This window comes from Microcebus murinus, chromosome 14 (genome assembly GCF_040939455.1).
Source record: "Microcebus murinus isolate Inina chromosome 14, M.murinus_Inina_mat1.0, whole genome shotgun sequence".
Taxonomy (NCBI): Eukaryota; Metazoa; Chordata; class Mammalia; order Primates; family Cheirogaleidae; genus Microcebus; species Microcebus murinus.
This window is the reverse complement of record NC_134117.1, coordinates 16,400,297-16,420,337: the sequence shown is the minus strand read 5'-3', so window position 1 is coordinate 16,420,337 and position 20,041 is coordinate 16,400,297. Positions and strand designations below refer to the sequence as shown.

Genomic DNA, 20,041 nt, shown 5'->3' with positions numbered 1-20,041 from the left:
GTGAATGTTTAGGAGAGTCACAAATCACAAATCAGTGTGTCATGGAAGCCAGAAGAGGAGAAAGTTACCGGATGGGAGGAACAAAGTATCAGAAGCCACAAGATTAAATAAAAATAGGACCAAAGAATGTCTATTAGTTCGGGAAAAGGAAATGTTATTAATCTTAGGGAGAGTCATTTCTGGAGGAATGGTGGAGGCAGGAGCTGGCTCACAGGGAGATGAGGAAGGGAAACACAGTCTACTATTGCTTTGAAGAAAATTGGCTGTGGATGAAAGGAGAGGGATATTAGCAAAGGGCAATGCAGGTCAAAGGAGGTTTCCTTTGTTTTGTTTTATTAATGAAAAATACTGATGCACATTAGTCCTGGAGGTCCATGGCATGGATTTTCCTAAGGACTGAATACCTTAAAGAAAACAAGATGTTCCTTCTGTTAAGTAAATACATGATCTCACTCTTGGTCCAAAATGGGTTTGTCTCATTTTGCATTCTGCTCTATCACAAAAATACAATACTATTCTACTATAACTGTAGGGAGATGTTAGAAGGATTGAAATGTGCCAAAAGCAAATAAATTTGGGATCATATATTAAATTTTTAATTTGGTCATGTATAGACTTAACCTTTTCAAGGAACGGAAATTAAGCTGAATTCTAATTCCAAATGTATATTTTTCTTAGGGAGAAATATTTAGAGTAAATATACAATACCTTATGTGAGAGTCATCCACAGCCCCCACCCACTCAATTTGAGGGTAACAAAGTAAAGGGGTTGGAGTTAGCAGGATATAATTATTATTACACTAAAATAATAATTTCTACTAAAGATTCCTACTTAGGATTGACTGTCCTTCTAAAGGACTGGTAAACTAGTTAGGTATTATACCCATTTCAAGCTATGTGACTTTTCTAGTCTGTTCTGTTAGTCTCATTAGGTTTCATGTGATATAAATCCAATTTTAAAGAAAAATCAATTTTTGTGGCTCAAGAAACCAAACTATAATAAAGTCAAGTTTTATAAGGTCGAGCCATTTCAGTTATTTAGAACCAGGAACTAACTATATCTATTCCTCTATCTCTCAGCTTTGTTTCTTTCTTTTAATATTGTCATTATTATTTATATTTTATAGTAGAGACAGGATCTTGCTATGTTGCCCAGGCTGGTCTCAAACTTCTGGGCTCAAGTGATCCTCCCACCTCAGCTTCCCAAAGTGCTGGGTTTACAGGTGTGAGCCACTGGGCCCAGCCAGCTTTGTTTCTTTTTTAAATGTAGTCTTCATTTTCAACCATTGCAAACTTGCTTTCTTTTTGGAACTAGACCAACAAATATCAACAGCTTCTAGGCTCATGTTCTCATTACCGGGAGAGAGGAAAAGACTATCCTCTTGCTCTAGAACTTTGGTCTCCTTGGGTTGTATGCCTATCTAACTGCATGTCCCCCTGAACAGTGTGGCCAGAAGGATTGAGCTACTGAGATTAGTCTAGCTAGGATGAGATGCCCATTATTTGCTAACTCACTGTGACTGAAGAGGCAGGGTCATGTAAGGAGATAGCATTTTCCATTGCCCTGCTTGTTGGGGAAGGAGGGCCTCCAAAGAGTGGGGACTTTTGACTAAGAAGAAAAGGGTGCTAGAAAGACAAAACTATAAATATTCCACAAGTTTGATTAGCACACAACTTAGTTGGGCTAAGTGAATGGATAGGCTGATTGATTTGAAATGAGCGTATGGGAAAGTTTTCTGAAATTATCTGCCAGGACATACCTGTCCTAGAGAAGGGGATTATAGTTGGGTTATAACTTGATTCTGATAGAGTTGAAATAAACCACATGCAGACTTAGCACTTTACAATTTAAAAGTAATTTCACTTGCATCAAGCTTATTTGAGCTAAAAATAATCCAGAATATATTTTTTATTCCCATTTTAGAGAGTATAGACTAAGTTTCAAAAAGAAATATTTCTTCCCCAGAATCCCATAACCAGTAAGATAGTGTCTTTGGGTTTGGAATCAGTAGTCCTGACTTCAAATATTTCCTCCATTATACTCAATTTTTAATGCTACTGAAAATACAAGTTTCTTAAGGATTATAAATTCTTGCCTAGTTTTAGGAAGTGTTTTTGTATTTGACTTTAAAATTGCACTAATAAATCAGTTATTCCCAATTTATTAAAGTTATGACTCATACCACCACTAAATCTGCTATTGTTGACATGGTCTCTCCTAAAGAACAAAATAATTTTTAGTGTCTCTTAAAAATGTATAGCATTGGCTGGGCGCGGTGGCTCACACCTGTAATCCTAGCACTCTGGGAGGCCGAGGTGGGTGGATTGCTCGAGGTCAGGAGTTTGAAACCAGCCTGAGCAAGAGCAAGACCCCGTCTCTACTATAAATAGAAAGAAATTAATTGGCCAACTAATACATACAAAAAAAATTAGCCGGGCATGGTGGCACATGCCTGTAGTCCCAGCTACTTGGGAGGCTGAGGCAGCAGGATCGCTTGAGCCCAGGAGTTTGAGGTTGCTGTGAGCTAGGCTGCCGCCATGGCACTCACTCTAGCCTGGACAACAAAGTGAGACTCTGTCTCAAAAAAAAAAAAAAATGTATAGCATCTCTTAATAATTAGGTACTCTATAGGGTTATATATTTCCAGATAGCCTAGAATCAATGGTTCTAACCCACCAAAGAATGATAGTCTCTTTTTCTTTATTCTCTAATCTGATTGACCAGAATGGACAAAGGTATATAAAAATAGAGATTTTTAAATATTAAATTTATTCATATCCTTTACAATTTCTTGATATTATTGTTTGTTTCAGATGAGAAGAAACAGATGGTTGCAAATGTGGAGAAACAGCTTGAAGAAGCAAAAGAACTGGTATGTACAGACTTACTAATGTATTTTTACATGCAACCAGAGCCATTCAAGCTAATGCCTTCCTCTAGCCTATCTTATACATTGTGGAAATGTGAAACATTGCTGATTAGCATTTTATAATTCAGAATTAATCAGTTTTCAAATTGAGAATTTAATCGCTTCTTGGGCTTTTATTTTTAATAAAAGTGATTCATTGTCTACCTCTAATTATTATTCATTCATAATAGCTATAAATAGCTAATGCTGAATAAAGGTATACTGGGTTAAGCATATTACTTGCCTTATAATATTTAATTTTCTCAAATGCCCTATGAGACAAGTATTATTTGTCAGAAACTATAAAGGGTCTAATATTTTCCCCTACTTGCAAGCTGAGGCTTAGAAAGATTAACTTATCTGAGGTTCCATACCCTGTTAAGCAGTGGGGTAAGGATTTGTATCTAGATATGCTAAACCCAGAGCTCTAGCTTATTCACTCCTTTTTTATATAAATAAATTCATAAATTAGAGAGCAAAAAAGTACTAATAAGTATTGTGTTCTAATTTTTGCTTTTAAAAGCCAAGTATTAACAAGTATGATTGTACTTCTTATTGCACATTGTGGTGTTAAATGAGTGTGTTTCTTTTCTAAATATGGAAGGGTGTTAGTTGGTGTTCCTTCAGTACTACTTACTGATATCCTTAGGACAATTTCCCAAACTGTGTTTCTGTTAACTGGTATTACCTGTTCAGATAAGTCTGGGAAACTATAGTTTAAACAGAGTAGGAGATTGGGGTCTTTTTTGGTGGTGGTTTTTCTGTAGAACCTTTTGGGACCCTTAAGTAGACTAAAAGACATTATGAATCTCTAAGAAAGGACCACAGAGGGCAACTAGAGACTGGAGCATTCCCCAAGCTTATTTGACTTAGTAATATTTGTTAGCAAGACCATATATGAGGACTGCTGCTTTGGGGGGTTATTAAGGAGCAGGTGGTAGTTGTTCCCCATTGCACAGTAGACATTTCCTCTGTGTCTTCAAGTGCTGAGGCTTGGAACTTCTCTGTCACTGATTATTTTCTAGCCATCAGGATGTCTGATGTGCTCCATACCCTGTAAGGTCTACTTCTAGTCTCTATTGCTGCTGTCACTGTCTCCATAGTGGCAGCTTACCTTTAATCTCCAGGGTGTCTAATGTTTGCCTCTCTTTTAAAAGTTTTTTTTAAATACTTTTCTCCATACTTTCTTTTCTTTTTCTTTTCAACTGCTTTCTCATGCTTCCTGGCTTTCATGTAAAAAAGACTGATTTTTTACATACAGTGTAGCCACTCAGTACAATTCTTCCACCTGGCTGGCAGGATAGTCGTAAATGGTCAGTTCTTTGGATCTTGAATTGACCTCTTGTTTTGTTGCTGAGTTCTCAGGAGCAACTTTTTTGCTGTCAAAATCTGTTTTGGTTTATTTGGTTGCCTTCTTCTGGAGATGTTCTGTTTACATGATGATGTTAGAAAGCTGGTCTCCTGATAGCCAAGGTTTCACTGTAAAAATAATATAAAATATAGCTCCCTCATGGAGTTTATAGTTATCTTCAGTTACTTACTAATATAAAGAGTTTTGTCCAAGATATATGTTTTTGTTTGCTTAAAATGACCAGAAAGCTGATTTACTTTATTCTAATGTCCTTGTTAAGGACACTGTTTGTTATATTACATACTGTCCTTTTGATGAGGATCGGAGAAAAGCTTCCTTTTTTTTATTTGACTGTTAGGATTAATCGTGTTTCTGCTAAACAGTTGGTTTGTATTAATCTTTTGGACACTGCACGTCTTGTAATTATTTTGTCTTCCATCTATGTTGGCCATATAAATGATGTGACAACATAGAACAAGTAAATACTAGCTTTATTCCTGGTTTCATTTTAAATGCTTGTTGTGTGTTTCCTTTTTCTTTCCTATCTACTTTTAATTTAGTTTTTTGTGTCCATGTAAAATGCCTTAAACAAAAATAAATGTACTTAGCTCTCAAATTATTTTTTAAGAGACAAGGTCTCGCTCTGTTGCCCAGGCTGGAGTGCAGTGTCATGATCATGGTTCACTGCCACCTGCAATTCCTGGGCTCAAGCAATCCTCCCACCTTGGACTCCCAAAGCACTGAGGTTACAGGTGTACCTGGCCAACCCTCAGATTTTGATTTACATACGTGAACTTTTGCAATTATTTTTCTAGATGATCCTGTTCACCTTGTTAGAGTGAAGTACTTGATGATTTCAGAGAGGTGCTTTAAATAATTACCTTGCTAAGTGATGATTTAATTTATTGGTGCCTTACATTTATATTGAAACATGTCAGTAATTTAAATGATCATTATTTGAATCAAGGCTAATTAAAATTTTTTTCTTTATAAAAATTGAGGCCTGTTAATTAAAATGTGATTGTCTGGTTTATCTATATCATACTATAGTTATTAAGTCTCTATTACTGGATAATAAGAGTTTTATTAATAATAAGCCTATACTACTCATGGAAATAATTTTATTAGATTGCTTTAAAAGGTAGAACACATGGCAACATTTTTGCATGTGATTTTATCAAACATGGCATGGGCCAATTTGGGCTTACAAAATTAGGCACAAAAGTAGTTCTAACGTTATTTAATCATTCAGCACCCTGGGTCTGATTCCTCAACTGGTACATTTAGTACCCTGAGCCTGGTTCCTCAGCTATAAAATAAGGAATTGGAATTAAATCCTTTCAGCTCTGAACATTTGGTCAAATAAATAATAAACATATGGTTTAAATTACATTTTTCTTTCCCTTCTAGCTTGAACAGATGGATTTAGAAGTCCGAGAGATACCACCCCAAAGTCGAGGAATGTACAGCAACAGAATGAGAAGCTACAAGCAAGAAATGGGAAAACTTGAAACAGATTTTGTGAGTCAAATTTCCTCCTTTGTCATATTTCCTGATTTTTAAACTGAATTTTCACTTATGTTTTTTATTGTTTCCTCCTCACAGCTCAATGAACACTAAATGCATAGTCTTTAGGGGCTTATGTAAGAGATAAGCGACAGCTTCCATTGTTTGTGAATTGGGGATCTAAAAATGGTTATAGAAATAGCTAATGATGGAATTTAAGGTACATTGGATTCATGACTCACTAATAGATTCAAATCATGTGGTCCTTTGAGTCTGAATAATATTTATTGGCAGTGGTATTGGAATTTATTAGAATTTTGAAGCCAAGTTTCTGGCCAAAGGGTTTTCAGCCTTTGAGATGCAGCCCAGATTTTACTGTAAAAAGAATATAAAATATGACTCCCACATGGAGTTTATAGTCATCTTTAGTTATTTACCAATGTAAAGAGGCCTTTATGTTCACAGCCTCTGGATTCAAGGGCTCATGAATCTTCTAGAAGTCCAATCTGTATGTTGGAAGCATGTTTCTATGTGTGTTTTTTCCTTAGATAAGCTCTATAGATTCATTAGAGTCTCAAAGGATATATTATGCCTTTCCTCCCCAAAAGATAAAAAGAACTACTTTCAATTAGTAACTTATATGAGATCCCTTCAATTGATTGTCTGTGAGAATATTTAGCCTTCTTTTCCAATATGTCTAGTTTCAGCTCTATTCACTTTATAGGAAATTTAAGAATACATATTTAAAGGCATAATGTTAAAGTTGTTAGTTATTAGAAATTAATAGGAGTAGAAAATATACAGCTGAGCAATGCAATTTCTGGTTATATATCCAAAAGAATTAAAAGCAGAGTCTTGAAGAGAGATTTACACATCCATGTTCATAGCAGTATTTTCACAATAGCAAAAATGGTGGAAGCAACCTAAGTGTCCATTGATGGATATATATATATATATATATATATATATATATATATATATATATATATATATATATATGAAAACAAAATGTTATATATACATACAATGGCATATTACTCAGCCTTAAAAAAGGAAGAAAATTCTGACACATGCTACAGCAGGACATTATGCTAAGTGAAAAAGTCAGTCACAAAAAGACTAATACTGTATAATTTAGAGGTGTCAAGAATAGTCAAATTCATAGAAACAGAAAGGAGAATGGTGGTTTCCAGGGACTGGGGGAAGGGAGAAATGGAGAGTTGTTTCATGAGCACAGAGTTTCAGTTTTGCAAGATGAAAAAGTTCTGGAGATTGGTTGCTCAGCAATGTGAATATATTTAACACTACTGAATGATACACTTAAAAATGGTTAAGATAATAAATTTTATGTTATGTGATTTACCACAATTAAAAATTAAAATTAAAAAAAAGATATAAAATATTTTTAAAACCTTGCTAATGACAAAAGTTTGAAGAAGTTAACAGAAACAACTCTCTGCTCTTGTATAGGCTGGCATAGAAAATTAGGAGTTTAGCAAATAAATTTCATATCACTAACATTAAACAGCAATTAAAAGAACAGATGAGGAAAGATTTGAGCCTCACCTATGAGTGACAGAAGGCACGTGTTGACACATAAATCAGCTGTATTTCTGAATCTGGGGCCCAAATTCACAAGGGAAGTCAAAAATTTATAAGGATTTTTCAATCTCTCTTCCTGCCTTACATGTTTTACTTCTGGAAGCTATACCTAGATTACACTATACCTTTCCACTACAAGGCCGATGACAATGGACATAGTAGAAATTTCTCCTAGAGTCTGGAAATAGGGTGATTTGCAGTTATGTATATTTATTTTATATTTTAATGGATATTATCCACAGGTCACATCAATAACTCTGCTGCAATCGCCTTTTAAACTGTGCTCCTATTAATATGAAAAAAAAAAATTGGAACACATGATGGGCCTAAATTGATAAAATAAATGTAAATGCCTAGCTCTGTGCTCTTTACTACGTAAAACCTTCTACAACTGCTTTATGAAAAGATAGTTTCTCTCAGCAAGAATATGAAGATATGGAGAGAAAACTAGGTTGATTTAAGAACTTGGCAACTCAAATTTATATTTAAAAAATTCTAACTAATGTTTCCATATAAGTGATAAAAGTAAAATAAAATGTTAATAATGATTATTTTAGTTTGCTTATCTCATTTTTTTTTCTTTCTATGAGACATTCAGAGGTTACCTCATTTTTATAGAACTCTTTTCCGAAGATTTTTCTCATAGGTTCTAGAAAAACTAAGTATTAATTTACTAGGGCTATAACAAAGTACCATAGAATAGGTGGCTTAAACAGCAAAAATGTGTTTTCTAAGGCCGGGCATGGTGGCTAACGCCTGTAATCCATAATCCTGTAATTCTAGCACTTTGGGAGGCCTAGGAGGTCAGGAGTTCAAAACCAGCCTTAAAAAGAGTAAGACCTTGTCTCTACAAAAAAGAGAAAAACTGGCCAGGTGTAGTGGCATGTGCCTATAGTCCCAGCTTCTCCCGAGGCTGAGGAAGGAAGATCACTTGAGCCCAGGAGTTTGAGGTTGCAGTGAGCTATGGTGATGGCACTGCACTCTAGCTGCTGTGACAAAGTAAGACCTTGTCTCAAAAAAAAAAAAAATTGTTTTTTCATAACTCTGGAGGCTAGAAGTTCAAGATCAAGGTGTTGGCAAGGCTGGTTCCTTCTGAGGCCTCCGTCCTTGATTTATAAATAGCTTTCCATGTGTCTTCATGGAGTCTTCCCTGTACATATGTATCTGTATTCTAATTTCCTCTTGTTATAGGACACCAGTCATTTTGAATTAAGGCCCATACTAATGACCTTATTTTAACCAAATTGCCTCTTTGAAGATCCTGTCTCCAAATATGGTCACATTCTCAGTATGAGGATTAGGACTTCAATATATCAATTTGGTGGGGACACAGTTCAGCCTATAACATTGAATTTAGTTTTAATCTTTTCTTAAAATTTTTTTCAGAAGTTAAATTATTTCCATGGCTTATTATAAGTCAGCTAACTTAATCTTCAGTCTTTTTTGTTTCCCAAAGAGTCCAATACTGGGTAATGTCCTTTAGGTATTTGGGAATTATATACTTGGATAAGTGTTCCTTTCTCAGCTATATTTTCTATTATAAAGAAAAATGGAACCAACAACTATGAACTGAAAGTTTATTCTGTAGGCTATCATTAAAAATTCATTTGTTTATATGTGTATTTGCTGCCACAGAGTTCTTCCATCATGTCAGGAAACATCTTTCACCACCACCTCTGCTTCTACTGTATAGTGATTTACAGTATGTAAAGTAAATTAACACATATTATTTCATTTCAATGTGTGAAGAGTAGACAGGGCAGCTATGGATTACTATCCTCATTACACAGGACAGAACCAAGAGGCTCAGATTAATTATAGATTTCATTCAGCAAGTCTTTCTTTAGTCCTGTAGTGTATCAGGCAAATGCTAAGTGCTAGAAATACAACAGTGGTCGAGACAAAGTTCTTGCAGTCATGGAAGTTAAATTCTAGAGGGGGGAAATCTAGTGGGGAAGATAAAAAAATACATGTATGTTATAGTTTCAGGTAGTGATAAATGCTATAAAGAAAAATAAAGTGAGACTTCTTTAGGTACTTGAAGACAGCTTTTTAAAACACCAGAATTCATGTAAACTGTTCTTGTAATTTCTTCCTTCAGTATTGGTATGAAATTAGCTAGAGTCAGATCGTGTCAGGATGTTCCAGGAAAATGAACCAGCCAAAAGAAAAAAAAAATGTAGTTGAGGTCATTTTTTCAAGTTTAAGATTATTGTTTGATTCTTAAGAATATAAAATCAAATTTAAAAACTCTAAACTTATACAAATAGAACTCTCCACCCCAAATTATACAAAATGTTTGACTAAGTCTCCGTAAATAGAAAAAGAATTTTTCGTTTCATGTACATAAGCATGGGAGCCACACACAAAGTGTGAGACTCCAAGAAGGGCCAGATACCTGAAGCTTTTATACCATACAGAAGGAATAGAGGCTTGGAGTGTGGCGACAGGTTGTGGGAGGGACAGGGCAGAAAACGCTTGGCGAGCAAAGCCTGTCTCGTTATGCACATGATATCTCTTAGGTAGTAGCCCTGGAGAATAGATGGTAGCTGTGGTGGTAAATTTCTCTGACCCTTACAGTGTCAGACTTTCAGTCTTCTTTTCCTGTGAGTTAATCTTTCCTATTTCTGGATAAGGCAGATAAAGGGGCCTCAGGGAAAGCCTGTTTGCATCTGCTGTTTATTTCTCCAATGTAGATTTCCTCTGCAGGTGCAAATCTCTCTCACAAAGGGCAGCCTTTCAGAACTGTTTCTGTATTTGCAGCCTCTCTGAATACCCACCTTGAAATATGCCAAAAAGTATATTTTGGGGTGGCATGTTTTGGTTTCCTTCATTATGATAACCTGTCATAGAATGTAATTTGTAACTGACTAAATACCAATTTAAAATATTTTAAAATTCAGGCCGTAATTGTAATCATAATTGTGGGAGGTTGAGGAAAGTTAGTGGTCCCCATTTATGTCCCCATTTATATTGTTGCTATTCCCAATGATTCTTTTCACCTGCCTAATTCCATTCTTCTTGAGTTTTGGCTTCTTATAGCCTAATATTGTTCATTTCTGTCTTCTTGTAATCTAAGAGTAAGTTAGGAATATTAGATCCAGAAGAGTCCAAATCTAGTCACCTTAATTTTTAGATGAAGGAATGGAGGACCAAGGAGACCAGATGACTTACCTTAAAGTCACATTGTTTAGGACCACGACCAGAATCAAACAAATAAGCACCCATTCTAATGTTCTTTCTGTGGTCCTTTGTAACATTCTTACCCCTCGCTTTCAAATTTCCAAAAATATATATTTAATAGCCTCTCAAGGTATTCGAAAACAACCTTTTAAAATATTTGAATTCATGGAAGCTGTTCTTGTAATTTCTGGCTTCATTATTGGTGTGGCGTTAGCAAGGGCCTGGTCATGTCAGGATTTCCAGGAAAATGAACCAGCCAAGAGAAAAAAAATACGTATTTGAGGATTTTTTTTCAAGTTTAAGATCCTTGTTTGTGTCTTAAGAAAATCAGGCCAGGTGTGGTGGCTCACTCCTGTAATCCTAGCACTTTGGGAGGCTGAGATGAGAGGATCACTTGAGCCCAGGTGTTCGAGACCAGCCTGGCAATAGCAAGAAATTAAAACATTAGCTGGGCATGGTGGTGCCCACCTGTAGTCCCAACTACTCGGGAGGCTGAGGCCAGGAGGGTCACTTGAGCCCAGGAGTTAGAGGTTGCAGTGAGCTATGATGGCGCACTGCACTCTACCCCCAGGCAATACAGTGAGACTCTGTCTCAAAAAAAAAAAAAAAAAAAAAAGAATGAAAAGCAAATAAAAATTTAAAAAGCTAAACTTATACAAACAAACAAACAAACAAACAAAAAAACCCCAAAATTGTACAAAATGTTTGACCAAGTCTCAGTAAATGGTAAAAGAAGGGAACAAGTAAGTGGTGTACCAGAATAAGGTTCCAAAGGTTACAAGGACATGGTGTGTTGAATGCTTTTCACATCACTGATACTGTGTAAGTATATACTATGGTGCTAGCACCATCTTGTGGTTGATTTGTATAGTTGCATATTTCTTTTTTATTGTAACAAAGCTGAACTTCCTTTAAGACATGACACACATACAGAAGGATTTCGGGTGGAGGTTAGATTGTAATGAATGTTAGAAAGAGAGCTTTCTAGCCCCAGTCTCAAGTTCACTTCTATCCCAGGTCAGTGGTGCCAGAATGCTGTCCTTTTCCTGTTTGGTAGGCTATGTGATGTGATTGTTAGACCAGCTCCTAGTGCAGAGCTGTCTACATCAGAGAATGGCACTTCTATTGACAGTCTCAGCAGTGAGGCTGAATGGTCCTAGAAATCCAACTACCTGCAGACTATCGGAGTTGGTCCCTTAGGTCAGGGTTCAAAGGATGTTGTGGAACAGCTTGAAGCTTTTACTGCTACTACTGCACTCTCTCTTTTCATAGGTGAATAGACAACTTGAGTGTCTGAGTTTATGAGTAAAGCTAGTACCCATATACTGTTTTAAGTCTGAGATAGACTAAAGAAGTGCAAATGAGAAAGGCAAATTTAAATTTTTTTTAAAAGGTCAAGAACTTGATGCTTCTGTTTATACTTTATCTGTTTATACTTTTTCTGTTTATACTTTTCTGTACTTATGGTTTCCTGCGATATTTTACTTCTATTTCTGTGGAAGCTGAAGGAAACCATGAAAGCATGTTTTAGAGGTTTGGATAATCAGTCTCAGTGGTAGTATGTAGTGTTTGTAGCATCAGCTAATTCTTCCTACAGGAACATAATGCATTCTAAAATGAAATGAGAACACCTGTCTGATTCAACCATTTCAGAAAAGAAAATTTTCTTCACTTTGTACATTACTAAATATGCTGGCTATTTTTAAAAATTATGTTTGTTGTTTGATTCTATGTAAACTTAAAGACTGTTTATTATAGAAGATTCTGACATAAAGAAGAGTAAAAACAAGAAGAGAAATTACCTTAGCCCTATTACCCCAAAAGAACCACATTTTACATTTTGGTTTGTTTCCTTCCAGTCTCCCCTTTGCTTCTTTCTTGCATGGTTTGTTGTTTTATTTTACATAGTAATGATATTACTTGATCCACTTTTTTTAAAACATAAGATTCTAACATTGGTATTTTTCATTTCTATAAATTCTTGATCCTTTTAATGGGTGCATAATATTTTATTGAGTGATGTTAGTTAACGTTTTGTTGAATCCTACTATATTTCCATTTAACTCCCTCCATAATTTATTGTGCCGCAAAGAACACATTTGGACAGGATTATTTAATCAAGATTATTTCTCAACAGGCATGTTACCAAGTCAAAGGGTGTCAACAGTTTTATAGCTCTTAATAAAATATGCCTGAAGCTATATTTTAATTGTGGCTCATCAGATCATTTTGAACTTCATATTTTCTTTGTGTTAGAATGTGATTTAAGAAATAAAAATCACAGGCAGACCAAGTCTAAGTACTTTATATGTATTACTCATTTAATCCTCAAACAATTGTATAAGAAAAATACTGTTATTATCTATGATTATGAGAATAGAATTAAATACAATTGAGATTTCTTTTTCAAATATACTTTTCCATGGATGATGTATTAATGTTGGTAATGCTAGCAGATGTGCATGGCTCCAAGTATCTGGTCTAACACTGAATTCATTTTATATTCTCAATCTTTGGTAATCATAAACTGAAGAATGTTTCTTTTAGTTATTTGGATGTGACTATCACCTTTAAGGGAGAAAGTTTACTATATTCATGTATTATCTGTGTGTGCATGCTCATTATTTTTAGTCATTTTCTTTAAAAAATGGTTCCCCATTACTAAGACCCTGTTAAGTCAAATTATTAGAAAATAATCATGCAGTTGGCCTTCTTTGTTTGTAGGATTCTCATTTCAGGCTTTGACTTTGGTTTATCTATTCACACAGCCCCCATTCATTTCAAAAACTGACACAGGAAATGGAATCACTTGGTAGGGCAGAGACCAAAAGTCTATCCTTAGATGTAGTCAGTGCCTTCTGGGAGCTGATCTGTGCTTGTGTGTCACTCTGGTCTCCTTTTCCAAGAAGCTGTAAAAGGTTCATGTTCTGGACACTGCTCCTCACCATGTGTAGTTGACTGGAACAATATTATGTGTTAACTATTTTATTGTTGGTCTTAGGTGCTGAGTTTGAGGTTGGCCTTAATAGATTTTCTTTACTTTGGAAACTCTGACATTGTCTTCCAATGTGACTATTTTTATGATGACTGCTTTGGGCTTGGGATTGTTTGCCTTTAGCTACTGTAGAGTTTTATGACCTGTAAAAATAACTTCCATGTCACTGTATTCCTTGGCAAAGTTGAAGCGTGTACTGATATAGACGTGTGTGTGTGTGTGTGTAAATTTAAAAAAAAATGGTGTCAGATTCCTGATTGAATTTTGCAATCTAATTGGAATTTTCTTCCTGCCTACTTAACACTGATTTTTTCATCATTGGAATTAAAGCTATGGTGCTGTTTTGTGGTGGAAGGAGCAAAGTTTTGCTATGAATTTGTAGTATTTCTAGTTGTATTAGTGTTCTGAGTAGAGGAAGTATGTATTTTCTAGAGACAGTGCTAAATTGCTTTATATATGTATAAAGAATATATTGGCTTATTGGTTTAATGCAGTTGTTTCTGCTTATCCCCATCCTTCTTAAGTGACTTAATGAATTATTATCGACTTTTCTGTTGTTTGTTTGTTTTGCCCAGCCACTTTGATCTTACCTAGGAAATAAAGAGAAAAGATAAAAATAGGTAAGATTTTGAAAGATAAATTACAAACTAGTGACAAATTTGGCTTTATTATTTGTCACTAGATGGCAGTGTTTGTTTGCAGAGTGCCATTTTTTTAAAAAAGAAACTATGGTAGTAACTGAAATTACTGCCTCATGAATAAAATATTTCTGATGGGATTTGCATTTCTATATTGGCTGAAGACACTGTGTTGAATGTTTTATTAACCAGCCCAGTGCAACTGTCAGCCTATTAAAGAGATCCAATGGTCTCTGTTTAGATAAATAAACTAAATAAATCCAATTCGTCAAATTGTGTTCCTGGCTGTTTATTTTCCATTCTTTTGATGTACAGTTTATTTTAAGTTAAAGCCACATCGGTTTAAAAATTAATGGGAAAATGTTATTTGGTGTTTGGAACATGAAGAAGCTAATTGCCATCGTCAAAAAGCCAGCTCTGTTTTAATGTTAAATTGTTTGCTCATAAATAGTAAACTTTTTACTGGTTGCTTATAAACTGTCCCATGGTCAAAAATAGTCTGATATTCTGCAAATATATGGCCAGCGACCATGTTATCAAGATTTGTAGAACCTCTTTTTAATTTCCCTGGGAAAAGTGCTGTGTAGTTTAAAAGATAAGTCGTTTACTTGGTTTTCCCTTTGAGTCATGCTCATTTTTCCTATATGGTATACTGTTCCTTGGAAAGAAAAGTAGCTAATTGATTTTTAAATGAAATGCCTTGAAAGTACCTGATAGTCACTCTCTTGGTAAATATCAGACATTACAGGGAATGGAGTGATGCTGTGGTAATGATGTTGCTTAAGGAACCAAAGACCTCCAGGTGGTGGCTTGATACAGAACCACAATGCACACGTGTTCCTTGTCCTCTGAAGGCTTATGTTTTAGGAATCATGAAACTCACAATTGCTTTATTTAATACTACCAACTAAACTAGAGATTTTATACTACCAACTAAACTAGAGGTTTTATACTTAGGCCCTAGGGTCACAAAAAGATTTGAATAAAGTGCTTCAAAATTGTACTTTGCTAAACTAAACTAAGCAGCTTGAAATGACACATCGTGATTCTAACTTCTCATTTCTTTTTTCATGAATCTTTGTTGCTTTTTATGCCCTTCTTACTGTCTTTTATCTAGTTCCACATTTGTGAGATTCAGAACAAAACTTAAAATGGGTTAGGAAATTTTGATTTAGCATATAGCTTTTAGGGGCGGTCAGCTGGTTGTGATAAAGACTGAGCCAGATCTGATCTCCAGGATGAAGGTTTTTAAACTGTGTAATAGTAGTTGAAAAGTTTTGCTATGTCAGCTATTTTAATCTTTCTTGTACAAGAAGTTAAAGCCGGGTTAGAATAGATTTTGCCAGAGTCTTTTCTGTTGATTTCAAGTCTTCGTAAACCTAGCAGAAAATGGACCATGTATACAGATAGTCTCATTTTTTTTACTTACGTTGTTTTGTTTTACTGTGTGTCCTTTAGTTACCAAAACTGGACAAATCATATTTAAGAGTAAAAATAAATAATACACGTGGAGTCAAATTGTTTCTTTGGCTTTTCTTTTAGGCAGTTCATCAGATCATGGATTAAAAGCCTTTGCTAGAAATGCCTCTTAAATGCGGCCACATTGTGAAACCTCGAGAATCCTGACTCCATCCTCAGTGCATTTTATTAGCTTTTGAGGTTCCTCATGTCTTTGCAAATACACAAAAGCTACTATAGGTCAAGCTCCATCAAAGAAGATTCTAAGGAAATGTCCAAATTTTTTCATTCTCCATTTGGTTCTGTTAAACATTGTTTAAAACAAGTTACCACTATCTTGGACTTGGAAATCTGTGAAATAGAGATTTCTTTGATTGGCTATGAAGAATTTGACCTGTAATTGCATTCTTAAAGTGGAGAGGGAGTGTCAGATTTTATGCTTTGGAAATTCACATTGCATGGCACTGGCCTTGGTGTGAAATGTACGATTATAGAAGTGAAATGAGTTCTTAAAACTGCATTCTGTTCTTTAAAACAAGGATCCCCTTTCTTAATCTCTTCTGAATTTTTTATCTGATACCCTTTAACATTCATAATGGAACAGTGCATCTTTGCATATTGAATAACTAATATTTTTTGTTTCAGTGTTTTCTTATTTGATCTTTTTATATAAACCTAGTGTACAAATAAATATCAACTAGTGTAAGACTACATTTGTCTTACTTAGGGCCACTTGCTTTTTAAAGAACACTTAGAAATGAGAAAATTACTATCTCCATGGTTAGTATCTTACAGATTTATATTAGCTTTAGTTTCAGTGAAGTTTAAAATTTTCTTTTTCAACTTTTTTGAAAGAATGTGATCCAGTGCTGTCCATTTCAAATCTGTCTGATCCAGTGTTCCTAGTTGGAGGCTTTATTTAAAGAGACAAAGTGTGAAATAGTGAGAAAAACCCAGAGATGTAGACTGGAGGCCTTAGACGTGTGGCATATTTGTTCTGTGCTTAAGCTTCCTTATCTGCAAATCTGGATGATAATATTAATGCTGCCTACCTAATGAGGAAATATGAGGTTCAAATGTGATAATAAATGTGGAAATACTGAGAACTGCACTAATTTTTAGTTAGTGACTTTCCTGTGAACAAGTGGTAATCCTATAATTAAAGAGTTTAGAGGTTAAAGTATCAGAAGATTCCTTAAATATCCTAAAAATGTATCCATCTTCCACAGTGCTTCAGTGGACTAACTGTGGGAGCTTACACAAAGGACTAAAACATGAAATCCTTCATCTTATTCTCACATATGACCTTCTAAGTTGGATTGCTTTCATATTCTAGCACATTTTATTTTATAAAAAACATCTTAGAAATTAAATCTTTAATTGAAACAGCAAGTTTTCTCCTTGACCTTGTGATAGTAAAGTCAGAATTTAAAGTAAAAGAATTGTGATATTATATATTATTTTATATCATTTTATTATATGTTGTATTATATTACTATTTAGAGTAATATTTGCACAGAGATTTTCATTTACAGTTAAAAATACACATTGAATTACTTAGGATTTCCTTCCCATCCTTTCCTAGTTACTAATAACTGACACTTGCCAGAAACTTTTAGAAGTCATGCCTTAACTGGGCCAGAGACTGGCCTAACATATACCTTATTGAGAGGAAGGGGGGAAGACTCTGTAGTAGGTTGGGGCACAGAGAATGATACCCCAAAGAATGATGCCCCAAAGTATGGTGCTTGGGTGTGCTGAGCACTTTGGAATTAAAGGAAATTGAAGGTCTTAAAAACTGCCTCTGAACTAGGGACTCTCTGACCTCCTCTTGTTTGTCCCTGTCCCCTACCCCAAACACAGGAAAGGGCCCTCCCCTCCCCTCCCCTCCCCTCCCCTCCCCTCCCCTCCCCTTCTCTTCTCTTCTCTCTCTCTCTCTCTCTCTCTCTCTCTCTCTCTCTCTCTCTCTCTCTCTCTCTCTCTCTCTCTCTCTCTCTTCCTCCTTCCCTTATGTGACTGAGGAAAACTTCTTCCATAAGAAATGTAATTATCTTAAGACTCCCTCCCTAGGGATGTCATCAAATAGCCAGGACTGATTAACCACCAGAGAAGAAAAGAGACTAAAAGTCCTCACCATGCCCAGACTTTTCATCTATTCTGAGGGCAGCTTGGAGAGATTACCTGAGAGACTACTAATAAGACTACTTTGTTCACAGTGCAGTTCTACCCCTCGCTTTTCCATAACTTGTCCCATTCAGCTTCCAGAGAGAATCATTTACAAATTATTGTCTGCTCTTTGGGCTCATTCAGTCCCCCTAAATATTATTTACTACCCTCAAAACTGCTGACACCCCCCATCTCCCTGTCCCCTGTGAAGAGGGTGCTGTTTAAGACTCAGCTAGCTAGCCCTTCTTTGAGTGTCATATTTGTTGGACTCCCACGTCCGTATGCACATCAATATAAACTTGTATGCCTTTTCTCCTGTTAGCCTGTATGTTGTCAGTATATATTGGCAGGGTGACTCAAGTATCGAACCTTCAGAGGGAAAGTTTAAACTTTCCTGCAAGTATCTGTATTATTGTTCATATCGACTTTAGCATACCTAAAAACAACTACAAAATAGCCCTATAATTTAAAAGTTCCAAATATTGTTATATACTGAGGATTTGGTCTAGACTATGCTCACATATGTAAGGCAATGTAATACACAACTAGAAATAATATAGTAGAGGCTAAAATGACTTAAATCAGGCTCTCACTAGTAAAGCAATATTAAACTAATTTCAAACTAAAGAACAAATGAAGAAGCCGAGGCTGAAAACTTTCAAGCTGGTGTTTTTGTTACTTCATTAAAGTTCTAATTTTAGTGGTTGTCAACAATTTGTTGTTGTTTTGATGTAGAATACTATAAACAACTTACATGTATTTAGTACGTATTAGTCACCAAGCATTTTGCAAGGGATCAAAAGATGAGTAAGACCAATTTTTCAAGATGCTCAAAGCCTTAATAATTATAACACTGTTGTAGGCAGAATGATGGAAGTACAGTTGGGATGGGATGTGAAAACCGAGAGAGGCATCCAACCCAGGTGTGTGGGTGAAGGAAGGTAGAGCTTGTGAGGAAGGCACCGTCCAGGAAATGACATCCAAACTGAGACTTGAAGGGTGCTGGGAATTTGAGAGAAGCAGTCTATAGTCAGGTTGAAAGAACAGCATAAACAAAGGAGGTAGGGGTATAGTGATAGCGGAAGGAAGGAAGGAGAGGGCTGGAGTGTTTGAACTTGCTCCAGGTATAAAATGTGCGGCAAAAGCCTTGGTTCTCAAACTTTGCTCACGTTAGAATCTGGGGATCTCTAAAAAATGCTGATGGCCAGCTCCCACGCCCAGACGGTTGTGATTTAATTGGCATGGGGTGTGACTTGGGCAGCAGGAGTTTTTATAAGCTCTTCAGGTGATTCTCTGTGCAGTAGTTTGGGAATTTACCAAGGCAGAGTGTGGGGAACTGAGCCAGAGAGGTTGGCAAAGCCTTGTTGGTTACGTTGAGCAGCTCAGCCTTTATCTCATCTGTAATTAGAAGCTATTGAAAGGTTACACGTGCTTAGTAATAAGATGGCTTTATATTTAATGAAGCATTTAAACCAGTGAAGCTTAAACCAGTGAGTTCCGGTGCTGTTTGGTTTTATTTTCGATTTTTTCCCCTCAAATCTTCAATACTATTATTTTAAATACAGTTTTTAAAGTTGGCAAAATCCAATATCTTACAAAATGACAGTTACCCACATTTCTTTTGTGTCAAATTCTTTTAAAAATTAATTTCTTTTTGGTATAAAGTTGGATGTTAGTTGGGGAAAACAGAGAAGCCATGGCATGAATGATTTTTCTGCTTAGGTGGCAAAATGAGTACTTTACATTTTCACTTGAGCTTAGAACAAAATAAAACAAAACCCTCAGCTTTTAAACACATACTATGTCTTTGACCTATGTTACTCAGTGCCAATAGAACGTATTCATGTGAATTTTTTGTTTTTAAATTTGCAGTTTAACTGCTTTGGAAACAAGCACATTAATTCCCTTTTAAGAGGAGAAATATAGTTATAAAAGTTATATTACAATATATGTGTTGTTTCTGGGTTTAGTTGGAAAAACAACCTATATACATTTTTTTCTTCCCCCTGTGAAGTCTTATAAGACTGATTGTAACTTAATTTTGTACAAGAATTGTCAAGAAATTGCTAGTAATCTCTAATCAGAGAAAAAGAAGTATGGATGTGATGGATAAATAGGATTCTGTTATGGCCAACATCTTCATTGATCTTAACAGAATTGCACTTTGCCTCCCCAGTGTCTGTATTTTCTCTTGGCAGTAAGCCGAGTGAATTTGGAACAGAAAGAAAGAGAG

At 35.5% G+C, this 20,041-nt stretch overlaps 1 protein-coding gene across 5 annotated transcripts in view; it reads left to right on the top strand.

The window, feature by feature from the left end:
- VTI1A (vesicle transport through interaction with t-SNAREs 1A) overlaps positions 1-20,041 on the top strand; it is a 328,547-nt gene that overhangs the window by 6,353 nt on the left and 302,153 nt on the right. For all 5 annotated transcript variants that reach the window (XM_076009793.1, XM_012771719.3, XM_012771757.3 and 2 more), the window contains exons 2-3: positions 2,815-2,873; positions 5,671-5,781. In XM_076009793.1, the coding sequence (XP_075865908.1) occupies positions 2,815-2,873; positions 5,671-5,781 (170 nt within the window). The remainder of the gene's footprint in view (positions 1-2,814; positions 2,874-5,670; positions 5,782-20,041) is intronic.